We start from the raw sequence: 26,627 nt of genomic DNA, 5'->3' as shown, positions 1-26,627 counted from the left end.
AAGTAGAAAAAGGACCTGTAACTGCAGAGCCTGGATTTTTGTGACCTAGAATCCTTGGAAAGTTATCATTAAAATGATCTGAAAATATTGATTAAATGACATAAAATGTTAAGTGGGTTATATAATGAACTAAAGTGCTGAAAACTTTGTACTGTTAATTCGAAAAGTGCCTTCGGATTGAACATTAATGTACAAGTTTCTGCAGGTTTTAGACTTTGCTGCAGGTCATTAAAATTTTTGTTCTCTTCACACTCGTTATAATGTGGTGGTTTTTTACACCCTCTTCTGTATAGCACATACACTCAGTCTATTTGTGGCATTTGTTGTTGGTACATACTTCATGAAGAAACCCATATATTCAAAGTCTTGTTGTTATGTGCCTGGTTCTCTGGTCCAGTTGTCATCCAGTGTGGCTGGTGTGCTGTAGACTTCTTGTACATGTGGAAACATCTACTTCAAAACTGCCATACCAACTAATATATTAGTTGTGAAGGTTAAAAGATGTTCAGTTTTTTGCATGAAGTCGCTTTCCCCAGCATCGCCTACAAGCTTCAGCAATTGCCGCTAGCGTGATCTGCTCATTCTGTTTTCATTCTTTCAGCAGCATAGGTCTTGAATCATTTGTTTATGTACATGAAAAGTTAGCTTTGCAGCAAAATAATGAGCTTAGGCTTCAACTAAGTAAGTAAATACTTTGTGAGGTGTCAAGATGTTCTTAACCCACGTGAAAGGAATCTCATTACAGCATTCGTTGTAATCACTTATTTGTAATATAGTAGCAAAGCATCATTTGATGTGATGAAAGAGATTGGACAAGTATTGTGATGAAGAATGTGGATTTGCTGAAATTCATATTAATGCAGAACAGTCAATGTTGTAAAGATATTTTTTATTCGAGTATTTTTTTTTAAAGATTCAAAGCTACTCTTGACCTTTATTAAAATCCTATGTAAATACACAGAGTACATACTGGCCAGGCCCAGCCAAATAGAGTTCTGCAAACGTGATTGCTTCAGTCATGTTCCTGCCTAGCGCACCAAGCGCAGCGGCAAGTGCGACTGAGGGGAAAATGAAGGCTGCAACTGGATGCTGCTAGAGCAAGGCAGTCATGTTATCAGGCACAAAGCAGTTTGCGGACAATACCACTTGCATTAAATTAGATTTATGTTCCGCATTAGGAAACTATGGCCCCTATGCACTTGCTCAAAAAATAAAAAATTGGAGAACCCACATCGTCCAATGCTGAAAGGGAGTTACCTTTCTTGAGGTATCATTTATAGGCCATTCAGAGTGCTTAATATGCCTTCACACTGTTATGAGCTGGAAAAACGCTTATCGGATTGTCATTATAACAGCAGCCACAAAGACAATACAATGATCTGATGAATGACAGTGAATGCTAGCTGAGATGAAGGCTGCCATTAGTGAAAAAACTGAGTTAAGGATAAGTAGAATGGTGAGAAAGTTTTTTGTAGTTGACATAAACAATTATTTCAATTCATTAAGTGTCTTAATTCATAAGAAAAATAATTTGGTAACAGATATCAAGGAAAAGATCGATTCTTTCAAACAAACAGTAATCCTGTGCAAAAAGCATTTTCAAGTTCATGAGATCGAATATTTTCTGTAATGCGAGGCAATTATTTGTCAACCAGATATGACTACATTTTAGCAACTGAAATGTTTCGTCATGAGTTGTCAAAGAGGTCCCAAGACATTGCAGGACTGAAGACAGATTTCGACTTATTTCTCATACTATTCTCGCTTTTGGCTGCTAATGTAGCTCATTACTTCCAACTTGAAATGATACATACAGTATAGCACACAGCTCAACAATCAGAAGCTTTTTTTTAAGTCAATGTTATTCCATGTGTATGACTGTATCGCAATATATTTTGAAATCGAAATGTGTATAAATTTATAAACATCATAACTTAATGTTAAATACATGTACGGAAAGCTTTTTGTAGTTCTGCTGACCAAATTAGCACCATCTAATGTAATTATTTAATCAAGTAATAAAAGCTGTTGCTTTGGCAGAAAAAAGTTGAAAATAAACATATGGGATAAAAACCTGCTGTAACATTCATCTCTTAGAAGTAATTGCACAGTGTTGCAAACACATATATAATCACAGTTTCCCGCATGTGCAGCCTGCAGCATATGGCTGTCTGACGCACACACTTGCTCAGAATAGTGCAATGGTGGGGAAAGCTGGAGTGCTGAGCAGACTCATCTGTGCTCACAGAGAATAAGCGTGCACCAGGAGCACAAATCTTGGCCAATCCTGTTACTGGTGCAGTCACTGAGTAATGGCTGTTCTGTTCAGTAGTACAAAATAACTAAATTAAGTACTGTACTAAAACTCTAGAAATAAAGAAAAGTGATAGTTGTTGAGACAAAACCTTTCTTTCCAATTTACCTTCAGTATATTGTAGATAACACTCAGTATTCCATACAACAAATTATAAACAGTGCTCTTCAGAATGTGATATGTGTATTGCAGTTATGGTAAAGTGTCACCAGTTACAAGGTCTCACAATTTTACTTGTAATTTAATGCAAGCTAGTACAAAATCTTGCATATGTGTATTAAACTTTCATGCAGGTTCAGAAATTTGGCTCAAAAGGAATGTGAAACTGATTTTACTTGTTTGAAAATAATTCTCAGTAGGTAGCTCCCTTATTAGCATTTTGGACATCCCTAAAAGATTCCTACAATGTTGCATGACAAGAAAACTCTCACTAAAAGCTTCCTCCTTCAAAATTCAAATAATGGTTAATAACTACTAGGCACTAATTTGAATTGTGTTCCATTTCAAATTGTTTGCTGAAGAAGCTGTTCATTTGTCCTATGTGGGCCCTGATACTATCAGAAGTAGAAAGCATTTGTCATTGGAACTGCTACCTGCCGCGTGGGATTAGCCGAGCGGTCTAGGTGCTGCAATCATGAACCGTGCGGCTGGTCCCGCGGGAGGTTTGGGTCCTCCCTTGGGCATAGGTGTGTGTGTTTGTTCTTAGGATAATTTAGGTTAAGTAGTGTGTAAGCTTAGGGACTGATGACCTTGGCAGCTAAGTCCCATAAGATTTCACACACATTTGAACATTTGGAACTGCTACCAATGTATACAATACCAGAATGGGTGGCACTCATGTAGTAATTGCTGTAAAACAGCCTTCATTTAATTAATTTCATAATCAGTACTGCGAATAAGTACCACATTTGAGCACATACATCTCTCTAATGCACTGGTGTGAAGCTCAGCTGATCAGTGCAGCGCGAGAGTATTGTCAGCAGTGAATGAACTTCTCTCTCAATTTCTCCAAAGTGAACAGTGACTTGTAAGTGATTAGTGGTGCATGAATGTGGTTCACTTAGAATTTTGTGTGTTGTGAGGTGTAAAAGTATAGTAAATAGTGAAAAAAACACTAATATTCATAAGTTTTTTCTGCCCTATAAACAGAGGAAAACTGAAAATGAAAGTAAGGAATCACAAAATACTCTACTTACAATGAAATATTACTAGATAAAGAGTATGTCAGATTCAAATATAACTCTTAAAAATCACATTAATTGTACTGATCGAGAATAAAGACCTAGCCAGTACCTCCATTGGCAACACAGTGCTTTGATGAAAAGGAATGTAGCCTCCTGGTCAGTATTTCCGATTTTGGAAGTTATGTTAAGGGGGTGAGGGGAAGCAGATTGATGAATCCTAAAGTATAATGTTTTGTTGGATCTAGGCCAAGAACCTGACAAAAAAAAGATCGCTAAAGAAGTAAGCTTTCAGCCAAAAGGCCTTCTTCTAAAGCAGACAACACCCACCCATTCATGCAAGGACAACTCACACACACACACACACACACACACACACACACACACACGACCACTGACTCTGCCTGCCGAAGCCAGACTGGGAACAACTGTACAGGTGGGAAAAGCAGTCGGGGTGGTGGGGTGTAAGAAGGGGCTGGGTAGGGAAGGGAGGGATGGTAGGGTAGGGTAGGGCTGGGGCCTGATGAATTGCTGCTTGAGGGAGCATACAGCTGGAGTTGGTACAGGGAAGGGTCTGGGTGGATTAAGGACGGTGACTACAGTAGGTTTAGGCTGAGGGGGAGGGGGGTATGGGAATGTAGAGCGTATTCCAGGGAGAGTTCCCATCTAGCAATTCAGAAAAACTGGTGTTGGTAGGAAGAATCCAGATGGCAGAGACTGTGAAGGAGTCATTTAATTGAAGAGTGTTGTTTTGAGTAGTGTGGTCAGCAACTGGGTGGTCCAGCTGTCTCTTGACCACAGTTTGTTGGTGGCCACTCATGCAGACAGACAGTTTGTTGGTTGTCATGCCCATGTAGAATGCAGCACAGTGGTTGCAGTTGCAGTTTAGCTTGTATATCACATAACTGCTTTCACAGGTAGGCCTACAAACTTCCAGCATGCTCAAGTAGCTGTTCTAATTTTTTTCGGACAACAAGAGACAGTGTGGTATTGGGTTGCAAGGCACACACATTTCTCGATTCAGTTAACTTGCACGTTGTGTGTAGCCAATCATCTTCTCTGGCTAATCAGCTACGTCGATCTCTCACAAGCGTTTTCTCTGAAGATTATAGCTATTTAAGGGAATTTATTAAAATACTTCTCTATCCTTGAAATAATTTTGGTACTCGTAAAATACTTTTCAGTTCAATCACTTTATATTTTCTACTTTCACAGATAATAACTTCTGCATGCTTTTATGTTACTCATTTACACATATTCAAATAGCATATACACTCCTGGAAATGGAAAAAAGAACACATTGACACCGGTGTGTCAGACCCACCATACTTGCTCTGGACACTGCGAGAGGGCTGTTCAAGCAATGATCACACGCACGGCACAGCGGACACACCAGGAACCGCGGTGTTGGCCGTCGAATGGCGCTAGCTGCGCAGCATTTGTGCACCGCCGCCGTCAGTGTCAGCCAGTTTGCCGTGGCATATGGAGCTCCATCGCAGTCTTTAACACTGGTAGCATGCCGCGACAGCGTGGACGTGAACCGTATGTGCAGTTGACGGACTTTGAGTGAGGGCGTATAGTGGGCATGCGGGAGGCCGGGTGGACGTACCGCCGAATTGCTCAACACGTGGGGCGTGAGGACTCCACAGTACATCGATGTTGTCGCCAGTGGTCGGCGGAAGGTGCACGTGCCCGTCGACCTGGGACCGGACCGCAGCGACGCACGGATGCACGCCAAGACCGTAGGATCCTACGCAGTGCCGTAGGGGACCGCACCGCCACTTCCCAGCAAATTAGGGACACTGTTGCTCCTGGGGTATCGGCGAGGACCATTCGCAACCGTCTCCATGAAGCTGGGCTACGGTCCCGCACACCGTTAGGCCGTTTTCCGCTCACGCCCCAACATCGTGCAGCCCGCCACCAGTGGTGTCGCGACAGGCGTGAATGGAGGGACGAATGGAGACGTGTCGTCTTCACCGATGAGAGTCGCTTCTGCCTTGGTGCCAATGATGGTCGTATGCGTGTTTGGCGCCATGCAGGTGAGCGCCACAATCAGGACTGCATACGACCGAGGCACACAGGGCCAACACCCGGCATCATGGTGTGGGGAGCGATCTCCTACACTGGCCGTACACCACTGGTGATCGTCGAGGGGACACTGAATAGTGCACGGTACATCCAAACCGTCATCGAACCCATCGTTCTACCATTCCTAGACCGGCAAGGGAACTTGCTGTTCCAACAGGACAATGCATGTCCGCATGTATCCCGTGCCACCCAACGTGCTCTAGAAGGTGTAAGTCAACTACCCTGGCCAGCAAGATCTCCGGATCTGTCCCCCATTGAGCATGTTTGGGACTGGATGAAGCGTCGTCTCACGCAGTCTGCACGTCCAGCACGAACGCTGGTCCAACTGAGGCGCCAGGTGGAAATGGCATGGCAAGCCGTTCCACAGAACTACATCCAGCATCTCTACGATCGTCTCCATGGGAGAATAGCAGCCTGCATTGCTGAGAAAGGTGGATATGCACTGTACTAGTGCCGACATTGTGCATGCTCTGTTGCCTGTGTCTATGTGCCTGTGGTTCTGTCAGTGTGATCATGTGATGTATCTGACCCCAGGAATGTGTCAATAAAGTTTCCCCTTCCTGGGACAATGAATTCACGGTGTTCTTATTTCAATTTCCAGGAGTGTATGTGTCTTGTTTCATTCATAGCCAAGACGTGAAGTAATTCAAAAGTCTCTAGCCTCAAGCAAGTCCAATACATGAATGTGCATAGCACTCTATATTCAACTGTTCTATAATCTTTTTTACCATCACCACAGACACTAACACATCAAAGAATATGACATAATTATTCATTGAGTTCTCCTCACGTCTTCTGTGGCACTGGCAGCAAACACTTGTCATCGTCAGTCACTCACCCCTCTTACAGTCTTCTAATAACAAACTTCCAACTTGCACATAGAAACAGGTGGATCAGTAGAAACGTTCTCACTCTCCCGCACTTGTACCTAAAGTATCGGGTGTTAGAGATGCCTGAAGGCTGAGTGTTTCTAGAATTTACACCAAAATTCTTGAGGCACTATACTGTGTCAGCAACTTCTGTTAATCAGTAAAATGAAAAACCATTCCAAAGTTGCAATTTTTTTTCACTAAATTTCTAGGCCAGGGACCCATTTTCAAGTCATTGTAACATGTGAAGACCATCTTCGGAATTTCTGCTTCTGAATATGTTACAATGGTTTGAAAATGGGTCTTGACCCAAAAATAGTCATTGAGTGAATAAAAAAAATAAAATTTGCAACTTTGGACTGGTTTTTTGTTGTACTGACTGGTAGTCCTGCCTTTGATGAGATAAGTGATGCTTGTGATCAGACTGGGGCAAGTGGTGGTCAGAGGATGTATGGGACAAGTCTTGCATCCAGATCTATTACAGTGATATGAGCCATGAAGCAAGGGGTTGGGAGCAGTGGTGAACTGTGGATGGACAAAGATATTGTTTGGGTTCAATGGGTGCCTGAATACCAATGTGGGAGGGGTGTTAAGGATAGTGGGTAGGACATTCCTCATTTCATGGCACAAGAGGTAGTAGAATCTCTGGTGGAGAATGTGATCCAGTTGCTCCAGTCCTGGGTAGTATTGAGTCATGAGAGGAATGCCCCTCTGTGACCAGACAGTGGGTTTTCGGTAGGTGGTGGATGACAGGAAAGGTAAGGCAGGGAGATCTGTTTCTGAACAAGGTTGGGAGGGTAACTTTGGTATGTAAAGGCCTCAATGAGACCCATGGTGTATTTTGAGAGGGACTGCTCATCACTACAGGTGCGACAACCATGGGTGGCTATGCTGACTGCAAGGGACTTCTTAGTATGTAATGGGTGGCAGCCATTGAAGTGGTGGTGTTTCTGGTGGTTGGTAGGTTTGATATGGGCGGAGATATTATAGGTGATTTATTCAAAGGAGAAGTAATTGTAGGTGAGGATATAATTGGTCATGGTGACCAGGAAGGAGGTTGTAGGTTTGGGATCTGTGGGGCATTGGGAAAGGTAGTGTCCAATAGCAGCAAGGCCATGGGCCTTATGGATGTTAGTGTAAAGAGAGGTAGCATCAGTAGTGACAAGCAGAATATTGTGCAGTGAAGGAACAGGAACTAGGGAGAGTCAGTGGAGACAATGGTTGGTATTTTTTATATGGGAAGGTAGGTTGTGGGTAATTGGCTGAAGATATTGGGTCTATAAGAGCAGAGATTGTGTCAGTCACAGTAACCGGACACAATGGGGCATCATATGTAGTTGGGTTTATTGACTTTAGGCAGCATTTAGAAGGTGAGAGTAGTAGGGGGTGAGGGGGGAGTGGGGGTAGATTCCAGAGAGAGCTGCTGGGGTGGGCCTAAGGATTTGAGGAGTGACTGGAAATCTTGCTGGTTTTCTGGAATAGGCTCACTGTAGTGGTGATTGTAGGTGGACGAATGTGACAGCTGGCAGGGAGGCCTTCTCACTGATGGAGCATTTGTCAGCAGGTCATTATAAGGTGTAGGTATCATCATCATCATCATCATCATCATCATTCCAAGTATTAGGCCTCATGTACTGTTACAATCTTTTCGAGAAGTTCTCCTGCCATCTTTTCCTTCGCCAACCTGGCAGTCATACACCTTTGGGGGTAAAAGTGTAGTGTCAGTTTTTTTTATCTTTTTTAAGCTCATTTTCTAGAGTTATTTTTCTGGTTCTTAATATGTGTCTTGTATTCCATTTTAAGTACCTTCAACACCTCTTCATTCCTCTGTGATCCCATTTGGTCCTTTTTGCATATTTTGGCTATATGTAGTTTACGCTTCACTGTCATCGCACATAACAAAAACAATTAATTGAAAGAAAAAGACCTACATAAAATAATGTAAATCATGGAAAAACATAAAACCTGGAAATGTAAAAACAGGTTTTATTATAGTTATACTGGTAACTTGTTTAAGACACTGAAGAGGTACTAAAAGTGCAATGTAGAAACAAATAGGAGAACTTATGAACACATAACTATGTCCTTAAAGTTTCTAAATCACATGTATGGGAAAATGTTTTGCCCCCCACTGACATGAAAATCTGTGGATGCTTCTGATACTTGCTGCTCTAACTCAGAGTAAATTGCATTATATAATTATACATTTTCTCCACTTCCACTAGTCAGTAGTTATGAGCCATGTTGTGATGGTACTGTGACTGTGAAAAACATTTGTTCATGAATGTGAGAGTTCAAAGAATGCAGAGCATCATGTAATGAAAAGTAAAAGCAGTCATAACCAGGAACCAAGACATGAATAACAACCACAGAGAGCAAGCAGACTTGATACAATCGTTTCTCAGCTCAAAGAATAGTTCCTCCTACTTGGCATAGATCTGGAAAGTTGTCTGGAGTATAACTAGTTGACAGGACAGGTCATCAGTAATGGCTACACTGAAGTAAAATGTCACCAAACATAATCTGAAGTCACTGTCTGCACAATGATGTAACTCTCTTCAGTCAGTGCAGCTAATAGCTGGACCAAATTTTATTTATTTATGCGTTGGCCTTTGGTTGCACCCGTGTAGCCTGCCTAAACATACATGGTGAATAATACAAAAAAATCAGAACTAAATTAAGTCTGATTTGAAGAAGGGTGAATGGTGACTTACTCCCTCAACATACTTCCTGTTACTGTCATGCAGAACATAATGCTTCAACAGAGTGCCGCAAGTGCACCTCAATTTCAGGCAAGGTTCTTCAACTCTCCAAACATTTTCCCTTACTTCTTGGCCTCTTTTTCCACTGTCCTCCATGATGCCCTTGATGCCTTTTCCTTTTACCCTGTGGGTTCCAGCAGAGAGCATCCTGGCTTTTTTGAATTGTTTGTCCTATTTACTTCCACTTCCTTCTATTCATTTTGATGGTGGTAGGTTCTTATTTCATTCAATGCGAAAGGTCTTTTGCATATATTACATTTGGCCAAAAGATTTTAAGGATTGTCGTAAGACATTATGGAATGCTTGCAAACTCATGATTGTAGAGGTAACTTTCCAAGTTTCACATCTGTACATCTGCACTGCTTTCACGTTCATTCTAAGGTGGAGGTGAAGGTGAAAGCAGTGCAACTGTACAGATGTGAAACTTGAAAGGTTACCTCTACAATCATGAGTTTGCAAGCATTCCATAATGTCTTACGACAATCCTTAAGATCTTTTAGCCAAATGGGATATACGAAAAAGACCTTTTGTATTGAATGAAAGAAGAACCTACCACCATCAAAATGAATAGAAGGAAGTGAAAGTGAATAGGACACACAATTCAAAAAAGCCAGGATTCTCTCTGCTGGGACCCACAGGGTAAAAGGCCCAGTTGTCTTTCAGAATTTTCTGACATCAGGAGCTGCTCCTACATCTACAGTAACTAGGGTGAGTCTTACTATATTCCAAAAGCAGCACAATTATCCATTCTGAAGCTTGACATGTTAAGAATATGGAAGAATTTAGAATGTAAGGGGGAAAACCCCACCTAGGCTTCTTAATAAATTAAGGCTAGCAGAAATTTTACAACTGCTGAAAGGTGACAATCTGCCCCCCCCCCCCCTCTCAAAACAGGAACAGACTACATATTGCCCTGTAGTTATTATAGTGGAGCTCTCACTAGCTGTACAGTTGTCTGCCTCTGTGCTGTGCAGTCTTCTTCAGTGAGCTAATGTTCATAGAGCTGTTCGTAATTTTCTTTTTGTGATATTGTTCAATAGTATCTGAAAGTCACCAGAATTAGTTTTTGTTTTCTTCTTTAGCAGCTAGACATTGAAGTGATTGAGTTTGCTGCATGTAGACACCAAATGAATTGGCCTCTGTCTGAAAACAACTAGAAGTTGCATTGGCCGAGATCAACAGGCTTCAGGGTGCTGCTGCAAACTGCAGTGACTTTGGGACACCAGTGGTGGAAACTGTGACACCTCTGGTGCCATTATGCTCTCCTTGCAACTGTGATGACTCAGCACCTTCAGATGCACAGCGTCTGATTGGTTTGTCCTCACTGGAGAGTGGCGTATGGTGGTGGATTCACTTATCTCTGGGATGAAGGCAAATGTGAGAACTAGTCGGCTGCCTATCCACTAACACCTTAGCAGCAGGTACAAGTTTCTGCCTGGTGTGCAAAACATATTAGAACCAGTGTGGGAACCCTGATCTGTTGCATCAGTGACCGATCTTCCTCCTAAGTTTGGAGACAATCATAGAGGTTTGGTTTGTTGGTCATTGGGAGCTCCAAAATTAGATGAGTAAGGGAGCCCCTCAAAGAAATAGCAAGCAGGCTGGGAAAGAATGCCTGTATGAACTTGGTATGCTTACTGTAAGGAGGCCAAGCCAGCACTTGTTGAATGACTGCAAATCCAAAACACACTACTCTATTGATAAAGGCATGGGAAGAGGATATCAAAAGCCATGTACAGATGTGGATATCTACAGATATATTTGCAGATACCCACTGTAATATTGAATTTGCAGATAAAAGCCTGCACTGATAATATCCACATGTCTGTCTGTGGATATCTGCAATAACAATTAATTACTTAGTGATTGAAAGTTAAAGTATAGTGTCAGCATTGTGATTTTTGCCAGTTTTTCCTATACAAATAATAGAAAATAGTGATAATTATTGTTTAAGTCATTATTATCCATTCAGGACTGAATGCCACTATATTGGCTTGAATGTGCAGTTTCCTGAAGAGGATAGACGTGTTGCTGACATCAGCAAAAAGGGTTAAAGGTGATGAAGTGACAATCTTCCCAGTTTTCTGCACTGTTAACACGCATGCTGCTTGGATGTTATGAGCAGCTGCCTTACATCCGAGTCATTCCTATTTCGTTTCTGTTAACAAAGACTACTTATGTAACTACCAAACACTGCTACAAATCAACATGAAGGCTATTCTAAGCCACTCTGATCATTGAAATCTTCATTTCCTGTTCTGACTTCTGTTTTGTGTATTATATGCAATGTAAAAATGTTCTTTATAAACTTAGTGAATCAATCAATATTTCTCTTAAATATATTTACAAGTACAGAATGCAACAATTGTTACATTAAAAAGTAAAACATTTAACATTATGGTCAGTTAATGTACATTTCATGAACAAACTATATGCCTAACATTTAGCAATGTGCAAGATCTGGTAACTTTAAGACTACTTCAGTTGACTTCCCATTGCTGCAGAAAATTTCACAAAAGCCATTTCAGTATTTATGGCAGAAGGGAATAGCAGTGATCATGATGGATATCTACATTCCTATTCCGTGGAATGAAAATTTTGGGCCCAACTTCATCAGACAAAACTTCAGGCCAGGTGCAGGTCTACTGTCTGAACTCAAGCATACTAATTGGGTTAAAGTGGTTTACAATATTTTAATATGTGTGAATTACAAATTTGTGAATGGGGTGCATGTGCGCATGTCATTTTTCTTATCTGCACAGACCTCTGGGGATGTAATTCTGAAATGTACTGGGGAGCCCAAATCTATGAATTTGGACCTCAATGCAGCTAATAAGGATGCTTGCATGGGAAATAATATGGCACAATGTTCTCTCGCAGCCTGTTACCTCCATGGTAAGGAACAGAAATATATGTCAAGGGAAGAGGCGTGTCAGGAAGTGATGACGATAAGTTGCAGTTGGTGAAGAGCAAATCAGTTTCTTCCTAATTAAGTCTGAAATGTTAAAGTATTGTGCAAGGCAGTACTCTCAATTGCTTATTTTTTCAACCTTATTTTCATTTATTCATGGTTGATATATATGGATGTTACTTTTAAAATTGTTTTTTACAGGATATGATACAAGAGGCATTTACTACTGCTAAAGGTATATACAATACTGTGTATAATGTCATCGGTTTGGGATATCAGACACCAGAGGCGCTGTATGAAGAGAAGCACTACCGATCTGTTGGCTACATGAGGCCGCTGAGCATATGGGGTATGCAGCACGCATGGGAACAAAGAAAGAATAAACTGACTTCAAAATATTGAGTTCTCTGCACGGGAAAGAAAATAATTTTGCTAACACTGTGCACCTTGATGAAGTGACTATAAACAGTAGCTAGTTATGTGGCTTTACACAGTGTCTGTCTTTTCACTTTTCACATTCAGATAACTTTGACTTTTGATACCAACCTACTGCCACATCAATTTCATATTTCTCTATAGAATATGTTCGCTAAATATGAATGTTCGCTAAATATGAATGTTCAACATAAATATTTAAAAAATGTCTATTAATGTTCCAAATACTCAACTATTAAGCTAAAGAAACTGATTCAGTGCGATTCTTTGAATGAATGCAGATTTGTTAAGATATTGTTATACTTTGTGTTATTGAGAAGTGCAGTTAATGTACATGTTTCTCATATATCTTAATTGTTAAAAAATACCATATTTTTATGAAACTATGTGAAAAAATAAATTTTTATTATTTTTATTATTTTATGTGCATTTCAAAACATTAATTCACTCTGTTCATTATGAATTTTGTAAAGTACCATTTTCCCCCTCATCTTGGAGGCCTGCACCTGTTCTCTCTCTTTACCAAGTGTAGCTTTCATCATATCCTTGAGACTCCCCCTTCCTGCAAAGCCTGCATGTATGTACTCCATATGTAATGTTTGATGACTAACCTAATCAAGGAAGAACCTCTTGTAAGAAAACTTACAAAATACTAGCCAACAGAAAGCCACTGGTCAGATTTCAGTGTCCATATTTTGCCCATTGAGCTATCAGTAAGGAAGAAAGGAGACACAGTGTTCCAGTTTTGATAAAATCTGTACCCTGTTGTAGAGAATACTTTGAAAATCACTATGAACTGTTGTCCTCCTCCATCATATGTGAAATTTTGATTCTAGTTCACATCACAAATACCGCATAACTGTCTATTGGGAACTTCCTCCACTCTTCTGCTTCATTGAGAACATTGTCATTTTCTAGTATTCAACATTTCCTCATCATTCCCATTTCTTTTCTGTTTTTCATCTATTAAAGTCTTATTTTTCCTCACGGTTTCTCAGTTCCTTCAATACTGCCCTCTCCCTGCCTAGGTGAAGTGGCTTTCAGTGGTGAAAACTAGCAGCTATGTTGCTCTTTTGCTGCTTTCCCTTTAAGTAGTTTATAATTTTTATTTTGGTAAGTAGCATCAACGAGGAGACATTAGCTAAATTTGCCATATGGTGATGTGGGTGAACAACAGGGTAAATATTAATAAAGCTTTTGTTTCGCAATTGAAAAATGACATAGTTTCATATTGTATTACACATTTATTGTACACATGAACATATATTACATTAAAACAATAACAAAGTCTTCGGAAAGGAGATGAGACTGATTGTCACCTCAACATCAGTGGGGAGATCAGTAAGTTCTGCCATTAGATAAGACTGTCTTCCCTGGTAACTCTGATTCTCTTGTATAGTACAATCATTCTCCTGATCCTGCTGTCTGCACTAGGTCAGTACATGATTTTGCCTTGGTCGACCTGAAAATAAAGTAGCATTGAAGCAAATAATGAAAATATCTGAATAATAATAATAATAATAATAATAATAATAATAACTACAACAACTCAGATTGATAGTAAAATTCAAATCAATTATCAACAAGTTGATAATTTATGTGGAACAGTCACATGATATTATCAGTTTCAAAGATATTGTAAGCTGTCCATCCATCCTAACAAATATGATGTTGATTTGGAAGTCTTTTTTTCTAGGTTGATGATGCCAAATTATTGCAAGTCTGGCCTCTTAGGAAACTCACTTTCATATAAATTAATTTATATCCATTTTTTGATTTGCAATAATTAATGCAAGCTTCTGTGCAGCAAATAATCTGCATAAAAAAGATTACACAAGTTCAATTACTTTCTGATAAGAAACTCTGTTCAAACTCTTCGCAACACTATTAGGAAAAAAATACAAATGTGTTGGATTCACTCTTAGATTTATTTACCATTTTTTCTTACAATTATGTGCCTTATTTCTGTAAATGATATGAAGGTATGAAAAATATAAATCTGTACCATTATTGGGGTTCCACATAAAAATATAGAACTTTATTAGTGATTGCACAGGCCACTTTACAAGTTGTTTATGGGGATATACCTCCCACTGTAGGGTCCTGCCAATAAGAATACTGTGGTGCTGAAACTTATTTGATAATAATTAGCCTCTGGCTTTGAGTGCCTGTTGTGTCTCCGTCATATGACAAACATTGGTGCATCTCTTCACTATTGTGAAAGTGTCTCCAATAATTTTCTATAGCAATGTTGTATTTTGGTTGGAAGGGGTTACATATTTGTAAATATTTGCATGGAGCTGTTCTTTCTCTGACTTTTTTGAAAGCTATAACCTTTCAAAAGCCAGAGCTACTACACCATATTGTCATTAGCAATATCCTGTGTGTTGTTTATGGATGTAAACTTTGTCTTTTTACTGGCATATTTTGTTCCTTCAAAGTTAGTCGTTTTGCCGTTGTAATTGTGGGTGTAGAATGCTGCAATTTGCTTCCTGGTGAAATGTGTGAACAAGCTGAAAAGTGGAATGCAAGCTTGGCAGTACTTGCTCAGGGATTTCTCATCAGACAAATAACAGTTATACTGGTGTTTGTTATATGTGTACTTTGGTGAGGCAGTTAGTTGCCTTACACTTCTGTGAAACCACATATCATTAACCAAAATGTAAACAGTCTACAGAGATCAGAGCACATGTGTACTTTGGGAGTAAAAAGAACAGCGTGCATGCTGCTTCGTACATCAGCCAGTTAAGAGAACTGTTGAATGTTGCGGTGTTAGCGATAGTATGGTGAAATGAATTTCAAGAGAATATTAAAGAACTTAGTCTTATTGCACATAGAAAGAGTTCTCCTGCAATATTTAATCTCCAAATATAGTAAATACATTTTTTCCAATTACTTTCCCTACCTGTTTGCTCTGTCTTGAAGGCTGTCATTTTCACATCCTTTTAAGAAACACTCTCAGTCATGATTTATTGTTGTAATTATTTCCTATCCTTTTTATAGTTTTCTCATGAGAAACTCTTGCCTCTTTTTGCCCAATCATTACTCTTCCTTAGCTCTTACCATAGAAATTTTTACATTTTTTTTTTCAGTTTTTCTGATCTTTTTTCTGCCAGTCTTCTTTCTATTCTCCTCTATGCCCCCCCCCCCCCCCCCTCCCTGCCTGATTCTTTTTTACCACTTCAAACCATGTTCTGCCTAAATTAAGGTCCCACATTCTGTTTTGTGAAACCCGCCTATCCCTTCTAGGTGTAATCTCATTTTTTCACCAGCTCATTTTACAGTTTTACACGTGCCAGGTTACTCTTTGACGTATATGCCGACTCCATTAGACGTCTCTCCTTTTATAAAATCCTGCAGTTATCAACCTGTCACATTTCCTCAGGTGGTATAATGTGCCAAGCGACTACAAACTGTGACAACAGGTCAGACTTCACATTAAAAAGCTATCCTACCTTCTACTAAACTACCTTAACATTGGTATCTCCATAGCTGCCCCACTTCAGCTCCCAAATGTCATCAACCATCATTCCTCTTGTACAAATGTTGCTTGCCCAACCTTCTTAACATCTCCCAGCTTTCACTACTGCCTCCCAGCACTTCCTGAATTATCTGTGTTATCCAAGGATCTCACTTTCAGCCCTAAACCTGCATTTATCATGCTGCTCTGGTGAAGGACCTACTTTCCTTCACATGTAATGTCAACTGGAAATAGCACTTCACAACCCGACCCCAAAACATTTTCCAACAGCGAATCTGATATTAAACCCTGCCTTGAAAAGTTCCAACCAAGACACCAGCTTGATTCACCACCACTACCTCAAAATCACAAGCTTTCCAAGAATTCCTAATATACATCCTTGCTTCACCACCCTTTCTCGGGTCCCTAACCTGTCCTCTGCAGAATTCTAGGTTCTTTGTTCTCTGACAATTGATAACTCCATCATTATCCTCCTGGTGAACAAGGAATCTATGGCTGTGGTACTTGACCTATGGAAGTATTAAGCGAGGGTGAATGCCAGCTTCCTGGCATTTCTGCAAGACAGCATCTGGCATCAAAATCCCATCCCTATAGTACAAATTGACCTACGGTCCCCTTAAAGCTCAGGTTTCTCAGAAGGACTAACACCTCAATCCATAGAACTCCTTTCCCTATCCAAACCATGGTCTCCCACCTTCTACCTTCTTCCACAAACCCAGTCACCCTGGCCATTCTGTAGTTGCTGATTTCAATGCACCCACTGAATATCTGTTGATAAACACCTGCAAACTATAGTACAAAGACTAACTTCGTATACTGGAGACACCAATTATTTTGCTGCATCATCTGAAATGAGTGCCCATCACCACTGACACCACCTCCTTCTATACCAGCGTTGACCATGTATATGCTCGGCCTACTGCTGAACATTACCTCAAACAGTGCCCATCTGATTGCAAACCTATGACGTCCTTCCTGCTCACCATAATCAACTTTATACTTATGAAACAACTACTTTATCTTTGAGGGATATACATACAAACAGATCAGTAGCACAGCCATGGGAACCATGACGACTCCCTCCTGGGCTCCATATGTCTTCAGCCCCTGATTTGGTTCAGATACATTGATGACAACTTTGCCATATGGACTCGTTGTGAGGGCGATCAGATGAATTTTTTGGGTTCTCTAAATTCATTCTCCCAATGAAATTTTACAAGGTCCTATTCCAAATCTTGTACTACATTTCTTGATGTTGCCCTCATCCTCACTGAGGGTCAGCTCTGTCTCCAAGAAACAACTTATGAGCACACCTCTTTGTCACTCACTACTATCCTAGTCTTGAATGTATTAATTGGTTACTTTGTGATGGTTATGCCATACTAAAATCATGCCCAGAAATGACATCCATTGTCTCTGACATTTTGCCCCCACCACCACAACCACCACCAGGGTAGCTCTTTTCTGCCCCCCCCCCCCCCAATCTCTGCAATACTTTGCTCCTTCTGCCCCTATTTCTCTACCCTATGGCTCCTACCTCTCTGATCTTCCCCACTGTAAAGATTATTGCCCTATGCACCTTCCTACTATCACCAGCACCAGCCCAGTAAGTGGTAAAACTAGTGTCAAAGGGAGAGGCCACTTGTGAAACAACCCATGTTGTGTACCTGCTGTTTTGTAAACACTGTTCAGTCTTCTACTACCACCGTGTTATGAGAATGAATGGGCATAGTCTGAGGGTGTACTGGTAATACACAATGTCCCATTGGAGAGTACACTCTAGAATGTGATAGTCATGACAGTGGTGCATGTTTCACCAACATGTGATATGGATTCTGTTCTGTCTCCTGACACCACCTTCTCAAAACTTGACCAAAGGGAACTGGCATTACAACTTTCCACCCTTATTTACTCGTGTATGATGATTTTTTTTTCCCATGATCTGTCTCTTGCTTGTTACCCTATCTTTTAACTGTAAGCTCATAGATTTTCAAATCTTATCCAGAGCAGGCACAAACAGTCTGTCATCGCATTCAGTAGGTCTTCCCTGACCCGGAGCTCTGGCGACTTTTCCATAGCTCTCCACATTTCCTAAAGTCTCAACAATCCTTTCCCTCATCCCCTTCCTTTCTTCAACCCTTCTGCCAGGAAAGAGGAGCCACTGTCTCCAGAAGCTCGCACGTCTTCACCTCTTGGTGAATAGATTTTTTTTATCTATCCATATTTCATTTTCAAACAAGAGTTCTGGCAGACAACAGAAGTCTGAAATGAATAAATTTGAACAACGGATTACAAGAATGATAACCTGCAACTTCTAGGTAGAAAATCAGCTTCCTACAGTAACAGCCAAATTGGCAAATTTGATAACTGATGTTGAACACTGTACTAATATGAGTGAAATAACTTCTTAGCATTTTGTTCAGAAATTATGCCTTATATAAAAAAAAATTCCATAGAAAGTGTATGAAAATGGAAAATAACTGAGTAGTTGGAAAGTGAGATAAGGACTTGGGAGAAGTAAGGGCCTTGTAAAATACTGGATGCCTACTGACTTTGATGCTACTTGTTTGAGAAAATTAGCCAGCGCAGCCATTGCCCAACAGATGGCTGAACGTAGTACATTCTGCAAGGAGAGTTCTCTCGTGTGTCACATTAGATAGAGGACTCACTCACAGGAAATGTTGCATGAACATAAAACAAAGCAGCCTCTAGAAACCTCACTGTGAGCAAATTAGCAGGCACTACTTGGGGTGCACAGCCCAGGATAGTAAGGACTACAGCTTAAGACTTGGGCTACAGAGTACACTTGTCTTGGGTCATATAACAGCAGTTCATATACCTTCACTCACAACGCACTCGATTTCAGTGTGGGTGTCCATACATTTCACAGGCCTGCTTACAGAGCCCACTTGGGTCAGCCTCCTGGTGAGCTGCTAAAGAAACAGCAGTATTAAAGTGATTGCAAACGAGTGCTCGGCCTATTCTTTACATTGTATTATTGTTGTTCAGTCAGTGTGTTCAGCGCTATACACATCCTGTATCTTACATGTTGCTCTATAAGGTACTACATTCCATACAGTGTGTTTGTTCTTCCTATAACACCAGCCATGCCAAGCAAGTGGACATACTGCTCAGTGAATAATGCCACATCATTGTAAGCTGTTTGAGACCAGCACTGACTAACAAGCTGTACTACCTAGTTGGTATGATGCCCCCTAGCATCAGACATGAAGTGGCAGCCAAAATGGAGAAACTACATGTACATGTACTGTTACCTACTTGTTGGATATCAGCCAGCCTGCCACCATCTTATATTGAGGAGTTCCTTGTACACAACAGAAAATCTCACTAATACACCACAACAAATTCGAGAAGGAACATGGCAAGGAAAAACTGTCCATCTCCGATATGAGTATGTACAAGGGCACACTCAAAAGTAATGCCTCCAAATTTTTTTATGTAAAAACTCTTAAAACTTTTTATTTAAAACAAATTTTATTAACTTTCTGCATCTTTATTATTCATGTCCACATATTTACTTGTCAACATAGTCACTCTGGTGACGAATACATTTCTCCCAATAAGAAACCAGTTTTTCTTGATACTGTCATTGTAGAATGTTTGAATTTGTTGACAGATCTGCAACCTCACCTCTGCTTGCATTGCTTCATCCCTATCAAAGTCAAGTCTTCAAAGGTATTCTTTAAGTTTTGGAAGCAGATGAAAATTGGATGGGGCCAAGTCAGGATTGTATGGAGGACGGTCAATGACTGTGAGCGCAAGGTATAGGATTGTTGCAGATCTCACAGCACTTGTGTGGTCTGGCACTTTTATGCTGGAGGAGCTGGTGGTCCATGTGTGGACAAACTCTTTGAATTCGAAACTCAGTTACAGCACACTCTTTCTTACGCACCGACGTAGTTATGTTACACATCACATCACATTACATGCTACCATTCGGAGGCCTCTAGTGGCAGAGAGTTGCAGACCTGTAGACATTAGGAATAAATGTGTAGAATATTATCATCATTTGTTTTGTTTAATAACCTTTAAGGGTTTTCACATGAAAAATTCATATGCATTACTTTCCAGCATGCCTTCATACCATGGGAACAATGTTCCCCGGGTCACACAGAGGAATGGAACATAGGGAGATCTCTGAACAGGCTATGTTCCAGAGTTGCAAGAACCAGAAGCAACATGAACAGATGGGGATATCAGATGAACTGGTGCTATATCACTGTGGACAAGAGCACTTAATAAAGTGGGAGCTATGTACTAGACATGGACAGCTTTTAGTGCAAAACTTCTTAGTCCTATAATTTTACATATTACTTCTTTGTTTACTTAAGTTCGGTGTTTTACAAATTTTGTTTTACAAATTTCAATCATTGTTTGTTGTTATATGCCGTGCTTTATACTTCTGACACAATTAAATAAAATATTGGATGGACTATTTGTTGTGTTGTTGAGACTTGGTTTGGCAGGAACCATTCCAGGAAGTTGGATGGTCAAGATAGAAAATGTATATAACTATAACAGAGGAAGAGTTCAAGAGTGGAATGGCTGGAAAGAAAATTATTATGTCCACACTGGGAAGAAAACTGGTTTCTGCAAAATGATGGCTTATGTTTTATTGGGCAAAAAGGTGGTGCAAATTAACATTGTAAGATGAATGTTACACTATGAAGACTGGTTCACGAGTGTTCTTGAAAAGTTATCCAGTTGTTATAAATCGGGCTCCATGTCACACAGTGAGATATTGATATCATGAACTGTATCTTTGAAATAACAGGAGGATTCTATTAACAAATAAATGGAAAATAACAACATAGCATTTTTGTAGAGTGGCACATCAGCGGAGAAATATAATTGCTCTTCAACAGTGGGAAGCAAGAAGGTGCTTAAAACATCAATGTACACCTGTGCTGTGATACTGCCACACAGAACAACAAGGTGTTTATATTATGGTGCAAGTCCCCTGCGTGAAAAACACAACCACATCATAACACCACCACCTCTGAATTTTACAGTTGGCACTACACATGCTGGCAGATATGTTCACCGGGCATTCGGCATACCCACACCCTGCCATCAGATCGCCACATTGTGTACCATGATTCGTCCCTCCACACAATGTTTTTCCACTGTTCAATCATCCAATGTTGGTGTCCAGATACACCAAGCAAGGTGTCGTTTGGCATTTACCAGTGTGATGTGTGGCTTATGAACAGCTGCTCAACCATGGAATCCAAGTTTTCTCACCTCCCGCCTAATTGTCATAGTACTTGCAGTGGATGCTGATGCAGTTTGGAGTTCTTGTGTGATGGTCTAATAGATGTCTGACTATTACACATTACGAGCCTCTTCAACTGTCGGCGGTCTCCGTCAGTCAACAGACGAGGTCGGCCTGTACACTTTTGTGCTGTACAGGTCCCTTCAGGTTTCCACTTCACTATCACATCGGAAACTGAGGACCTAGGGGTGTTTAGGAGTGTGGAAATCTTGTGCACAGACATACAACACAAGTGACACCATATCACCTGACCGCATTCGAAGCCCATGAGTTCTGTGGAGCGTCCCATTCTGCTCTCTCACATTGTCTATTGACTACTGTGGTCGCTGATATGGAGTACCTGGCAGTAGGTGGCAGCACAATGCACCTAATATGAAAATGTACGGTATTAGGGGTGTCCAGATACTCCTGATCACATAGTGTGTGTGTGTGTGTGTGTGTGGTTCCATTGTCACAAGTAATGTAATCTTAGAAATAAAACCGAAGGATACATACTCCACATACAATCTTACTTACATTTCTTTTGTGCGAACCCTCCTGCAGATGTGCAGTGCAACTGTCCCAGTCTTGATTTTTTTGAAAAGTGCTACTGCCTCGGAATGTGTGAGATCATGACACACTTGTCCATTAACAGCAAGAACTTCATCACCTGTTGGAAAACAATTAATTTTTCAAATAAAATCTTGTCCACAATGGCTATAATTATAAAATAAGGGTTTACCTAAAACTGAATACATACTGTATGTAAGCAGGAGTAGAAAGCATTGCCCGTGGGGGATACAATGGAGTGGATGTTGGTGGAAAGATGGAGATAGATTGCTGAGGGAACAACATGAATGAGAGTCCATAAATGTATAAATTGGAGACAGAGAGAGAGGGAGACTGGTATGGTAGGGGGGATTGCATGGTCATAGGATTTGTTAAGGTAGTTCCTACCTACACAATTCAAGAACTGGTATGAAGGGGAATGGAGAGGGGAGGTATCAGAGAGAGAAACAGAACCCAGGTGACACAAGTTGTAAAATAGTCACTGAAGGTGGCTGTGTTGTACTGAGCAGCAGCCTCTCCATGCCACTGGGTATCAAAATTTGCTCTTGCACATGGTTAGAAAGTTGTCTTTCATTTGTTTGTCCATCCAGTGGCAGAGCATGCTGCTCAGTACAACACAGTGAGGTTTTTGTATGAAATGCGTGAAATTGTAATAGTAATCTATCGGAACTGCTTTTCCTATTTTATTTACTGCTACTAGTTACAAGCAATATTTTTTATTTATGTTGCATGACATTAAATGTAATTTTTCAAGTATGAACACTTTCATTTTGTTGTATTTTAGCACGGTTATTACATTATCAATTTGTGTGTGAGAGATGTGGTTTGCTATTAAGTTTATATCTTTAAAGAAAATCAGTTTATAATGTGACATTGATATTGTCTCCTGTTCTGAATTATCAATTACGGAAAGTATTTTGTCAAACTTCTTAATAATTTTTTATTTCTAAGTTTTGTTTGTTCATTTAGATGGTGTCCAGATTTTTTGCCAGATGTGTGTAGATTTCCATTTCCTCCAACACGCTCATGAAGTGCCTTCTTTTTGCTCTCTGGAAAATGGCAATACTAACGCTTATGTATACTGTCGAGGATCACTTTTCTTGAAGCTGCTTACTAAATGTGCAGATGTTGTTTCAATGTTTGTTTATACACTGAAGAGCCAAAGAAACTGATACACCTGCCTAATATCATGTAGTGCCCCCACAAGCATGCATAAGTACTACAACACAACATAGAATAGACTTAAATAATGTCAGAAGTACTGCTGGAGGGAAATGACACCATGAATCCTACACGTCTGTCGATAAATCTGTAAGAGTACAAGAGGGTGGAAATCTTTTCTGAATAAGATGTTGCAAGGCATTCCAGATATGCTCAATAATGTTCATGTCTGGGGAGTCTGGTGGCCAGCAGAAGTATTTAAACTCGGAAGAGTGTTCCTGGAGCCACTCTGTAGCAATTATGAATGTGAGGGGCGTCGCATTGTCCTGCTGGAATTGCCAAAGCCCGTATCTTGATGTATCAGGGGTCCCACATCTCTTCAACTGCACACCCCCCATACCATTAAAGAGCCTCCACCAGCTTGAACAGTCCCCTGCTGATGCGCAGGGTCCATGGATTCATGAGGTTGTCTCCATACCCATACACATTCACCCACTTGATACAATTTGAAATGAGACTCGTCCTACCAGGCAACGTGTTTCCAGTCATCAACAGCTCAATGTCGGGGCCGACGGGCCCAGGTGAGGTGTAAAGCTTGGTGTCATGCAGTCATCAAGGGTCACGAGTGGGCCTTCAGCTCTGAAAGCCCAAATCGATGATGTTTCGTTGAATGGTTCGCACGCTGACATTTGTTGATGGCCCAGCATTGAAATCTGCAGCTATTTCCAGAAGGGTTGCACTTCTGTCCCATTGAACGATCCTCTTCAGTCATTGTTGGTCCCGCTCTTGCAGGATCTTTTTCAGCCGCATTCCTGATATTCACGGTTCTCTCGTGAAATGGTCGTAGGTGAAAATCCCCACTTCATCATTACCTCTGTGATGCTGTGCCCCATCCCTCATGTTCCAACTGTAACACCACTTTCAGATTCCTTAAATCTTGATAAGTTGCCTTTGTAGCAGTGGTAATTGATCTAACAACTGTGCCAGGCATGTGTTGTCTTATATATGTGTTGCCGACTGCAGCACAGTATTCTGCCTGTTTACATGTCTCTGTATTTGAATACGCATGCCTATACCAGTTTCTTTGGTGCTTGAGTGTATATATTCTTTGTTTCTTGTAGTGTGCCATCTGCTCCACACTTCATCCCCAACACCAGCTCCTGTAAATTTAGGTGGTTGAAAGTTCATTCACTTAGGCTTGCTTGATATTTTTTTAATCTCTACCGTAAAACTGGGAACTATTTATGCAGCGGAATCACTTCTGTTAGTATGTAATTTGTTCAAGTGAGTCACGAAAACTGATATACTTCAGAGAGTAGAAGCAAATTCTTACCTACTGTCATACCGATCATTTATTTTCTAGTATTTCTTAAAACTTAAGTTGGCGATATAATAGAATGTGAACTTCAGATAGTGTAAAGGTGGTTAACATTTAGCTGAATGGAGCAGAAAGAGAATCTGAGTTATAGCCTCAACCCTCTGTCAAATACTTCATTTTATATTACAGATACTAGAATTTTTATCAAAGCAAACATTTTTATGCTCTTTAAGCATATGAACTAACCTGCACGTAACCTGCCATCATCAGCAGCCTGGCCACCCTCCAAAATGCTCTTAACAAAGATGCCAATTGCACCACGTGGGGAATCACGGCCACCTACAATAGTGAAACCAAGACTTTTCTTCCCTGGCCCCTTCTGGAAAATTATTGTATGGAATGTGGCAAGTGTAGAGCGAGGCCGGCGTGGTAGCGTGCAGAAGTTGGAAGGTGGCGAATCGTCTAGCAGTGTGCCGTGGCTTCGACAAGCAGCCCGAAGTCTGTCTCTGTCACGTCGTCCACTTGCACTGTGCTTTTGGAAATGTGTCACATGCTCTCCTTCTTCCTCCTCTCTGCTTTGTCTACGCTGCTGTTCTTCCTGAAGCTGAGATGAAGGTTGGGATGGCAATGACAAATCTGGAGAACTGATACCATCGTTTTCCACCTGCAAAGCATTTAAATTGGTCAGAAATATGGAAGCTGCAAAAATTTCAAACAGTTGTGCACTGCATGATGGAGAGAGAAAAAAAAAAAAAGAATAACAGGAAGTGGGGAGCGTAAAAAAAAACCTGCTTTTAGTTCAGTATTTATGTCTGAGAGGCAACAAAACACTTTCCACAATCTCAATTACTTTCATATGTTCTAGAACTAGATGTTCCAACTTTGGAAGAATTGTTGTTTTATTGGAATCACTTATAAAAGATTCTAGCAATCACAATATGTAGATTTTTAGGAATTTGGAAGTTTAAAACTTCGTGTATAAAACCAGCTCACACACTTATATGAATTAACAAAGAACATCAGCATGACCAACAGTATGAAGTGTTTCATTATATGAAGCTGTAAGGCCACAGCACATGTCTGTAACTCTATAGCAACCTACATCTACATATGTATTCTGCACCACTGTGTTGTGCATGGCAGAGGGTACCACATACTAGGGTTTCTTCCTGTTCCATTTGCATATGGAGTGCAGGAGAAATGAGGAGAAATGGTTGTTTAACTGCCACTGTGCATGCTGTAATTAATCTTGTGTCCGAGGTTCCTATGGTAGCAAAATGTAAGGGGGCTGAAGTATATTCTCAAATTCCTCACTGATTAATGGTTTATGAACTCTTTTTAAGCTGTCACCAGGTGGCATCTGCCAACTTGGCTTTTTTCAACATTTCTGTGGCACTGTGCTGTGGTTCAAACAATTCGGAGACCTTTCACGCAGCCATTCTTTATATTACCTGTTACTCCCATTTGGTTTGGGCCCTATAAACTCAAACAATATTCTAATGTGGAATGCACAAGTGTTATGCAAGCTGATACCTTTGTAGATTGACTATATTTTCCCAGTATCCTACCAGTGAACCAAAATCCATTCCATTTGATATACCCACAAACTATTACATTTAAGTATTTATGTGATTTGACTGATTCCAAGTATTGTTCATTCATATTGAAGTCATAAAAATACTACTTTTTTGCATTTTATGAAGTGCATAGTTTTAAATTTCTGTACAATTAAAGCATGTTTGTAATCTTTGCATCACTCTGAAATCTTATCAGGATCTGCTGGAATATTTTGTGCAGCTGTTTTTCAAATAGTCCTTCATTATAAATAATTGCATAATCTGCAAAAATTCTGAGGTTAATATTAATATTGTCTGCAAGTTATTAATATACAACATGAATAGTAAGGGTCCCAGCACAAACTTCTGGGACACACCTAAAGTTATTTCTGCTTCTGTAAGTGACTCTCAATGCAAGATAGCATTCTGTGTCCTCTCATCCAAGGATTACTCAACCCAGTTACAAACTTCCTTTCATACCTCAGATGATTGTATTTTTGTTTTCAATTGTTGGTACAGAATAGAGTCAACTGCATCCCAGGAGTCAAGACTGCCTTGATCCAAGGCTTTTGGAGTGGCATGTGAGAAAGGTGAGTTGGATTTCACATGACCAATGTTTCGGAATCCATGCTGGTTGATATGGAGAACATCATTCTGTTTCAGATGCCTCATTGCCTTAGAGCCCAGAATCTTTTTGAAGTTCTTA

The 26,627-nt window shown here is 40.4% G+C and overlaps 2 protein-coding genes across 4 annotated transcripts in view; one reads left to right on the top strand and one right to left on the bottom strand.

Annotated features, from left to right (window-relative positions):
• LOC124615645 (non-lysosomal glucosylceramidase) overlaps positions 1 to 12,909 on the top strand; it is a 260,067-nt gene extending 247,158 nt beyond the window's left edge. The window contains exon 16 of the mRNA XM_047143656.1: positions 12,327 to 12,909. Coding sequence (XP_046999612.1) covers positions 12,327 to 12,527 — 201 coding nt within the window. The 3' untranslated portion in view covers positions 12,528 to 12,909. The remainder of the gene's footprint in view (positions 1 to 12,326) is intronic.
• Positions 12,910 to 13,784: 875 nt separating this feature from the next.
• LOC124616141 (E3 ubiquitin-protein ligase LNX-like) overlaps positions 13,785 to 26,627 on the bottom strand; it is a 676,831-nt gene continuing 663,988 nt past the window's right edge. For all 3 annotated transcript variants that reach the window (XM_047144414.1, XM_047144415.1, XM_047144416.1), the window contains 3 exons: positions 24,612 to 25,029; positions 21,854 to 21,986; positions 13,785 to 14,022 (listed from right to left, as the gene is read on the bottom strand). In XM_047144414.1, the coding sequence (XP_047000370.1) occupies positions 13,965 to 14,022; positions 21,854 to 21,986; positions 24,612 to 25,029 (609 nt within the window). In that variant the 3' untranslated portion in view covers positions 13,785 to 13,964. The remainder of the gene's footprint in view (positions 14,023 to 21,853; positions 21,987 to 24,611; positions 25,030 to 26,627) is intronic.

The sequence above is a fragment of the Schistocerca americana genome, chromosome 5 (genome assembly GCF_021461395.2).
Source record: "Schistocerca americana isolate TAMUIC-IGC-003095 chromosome 5, iqSchAmer2.1, whole genome shotgun sequence".
Lineage (NCBI taxonomy): Eukaryota > Metazoa > Arthropoda > Insecta > Orthoptera > Acrididae > Schistocerca > Schistocerca americana.
Note: the sequence above shows the minus strand (reverse complement) of the source record. Positions and strands in the feature narration are given on the sequence as shown.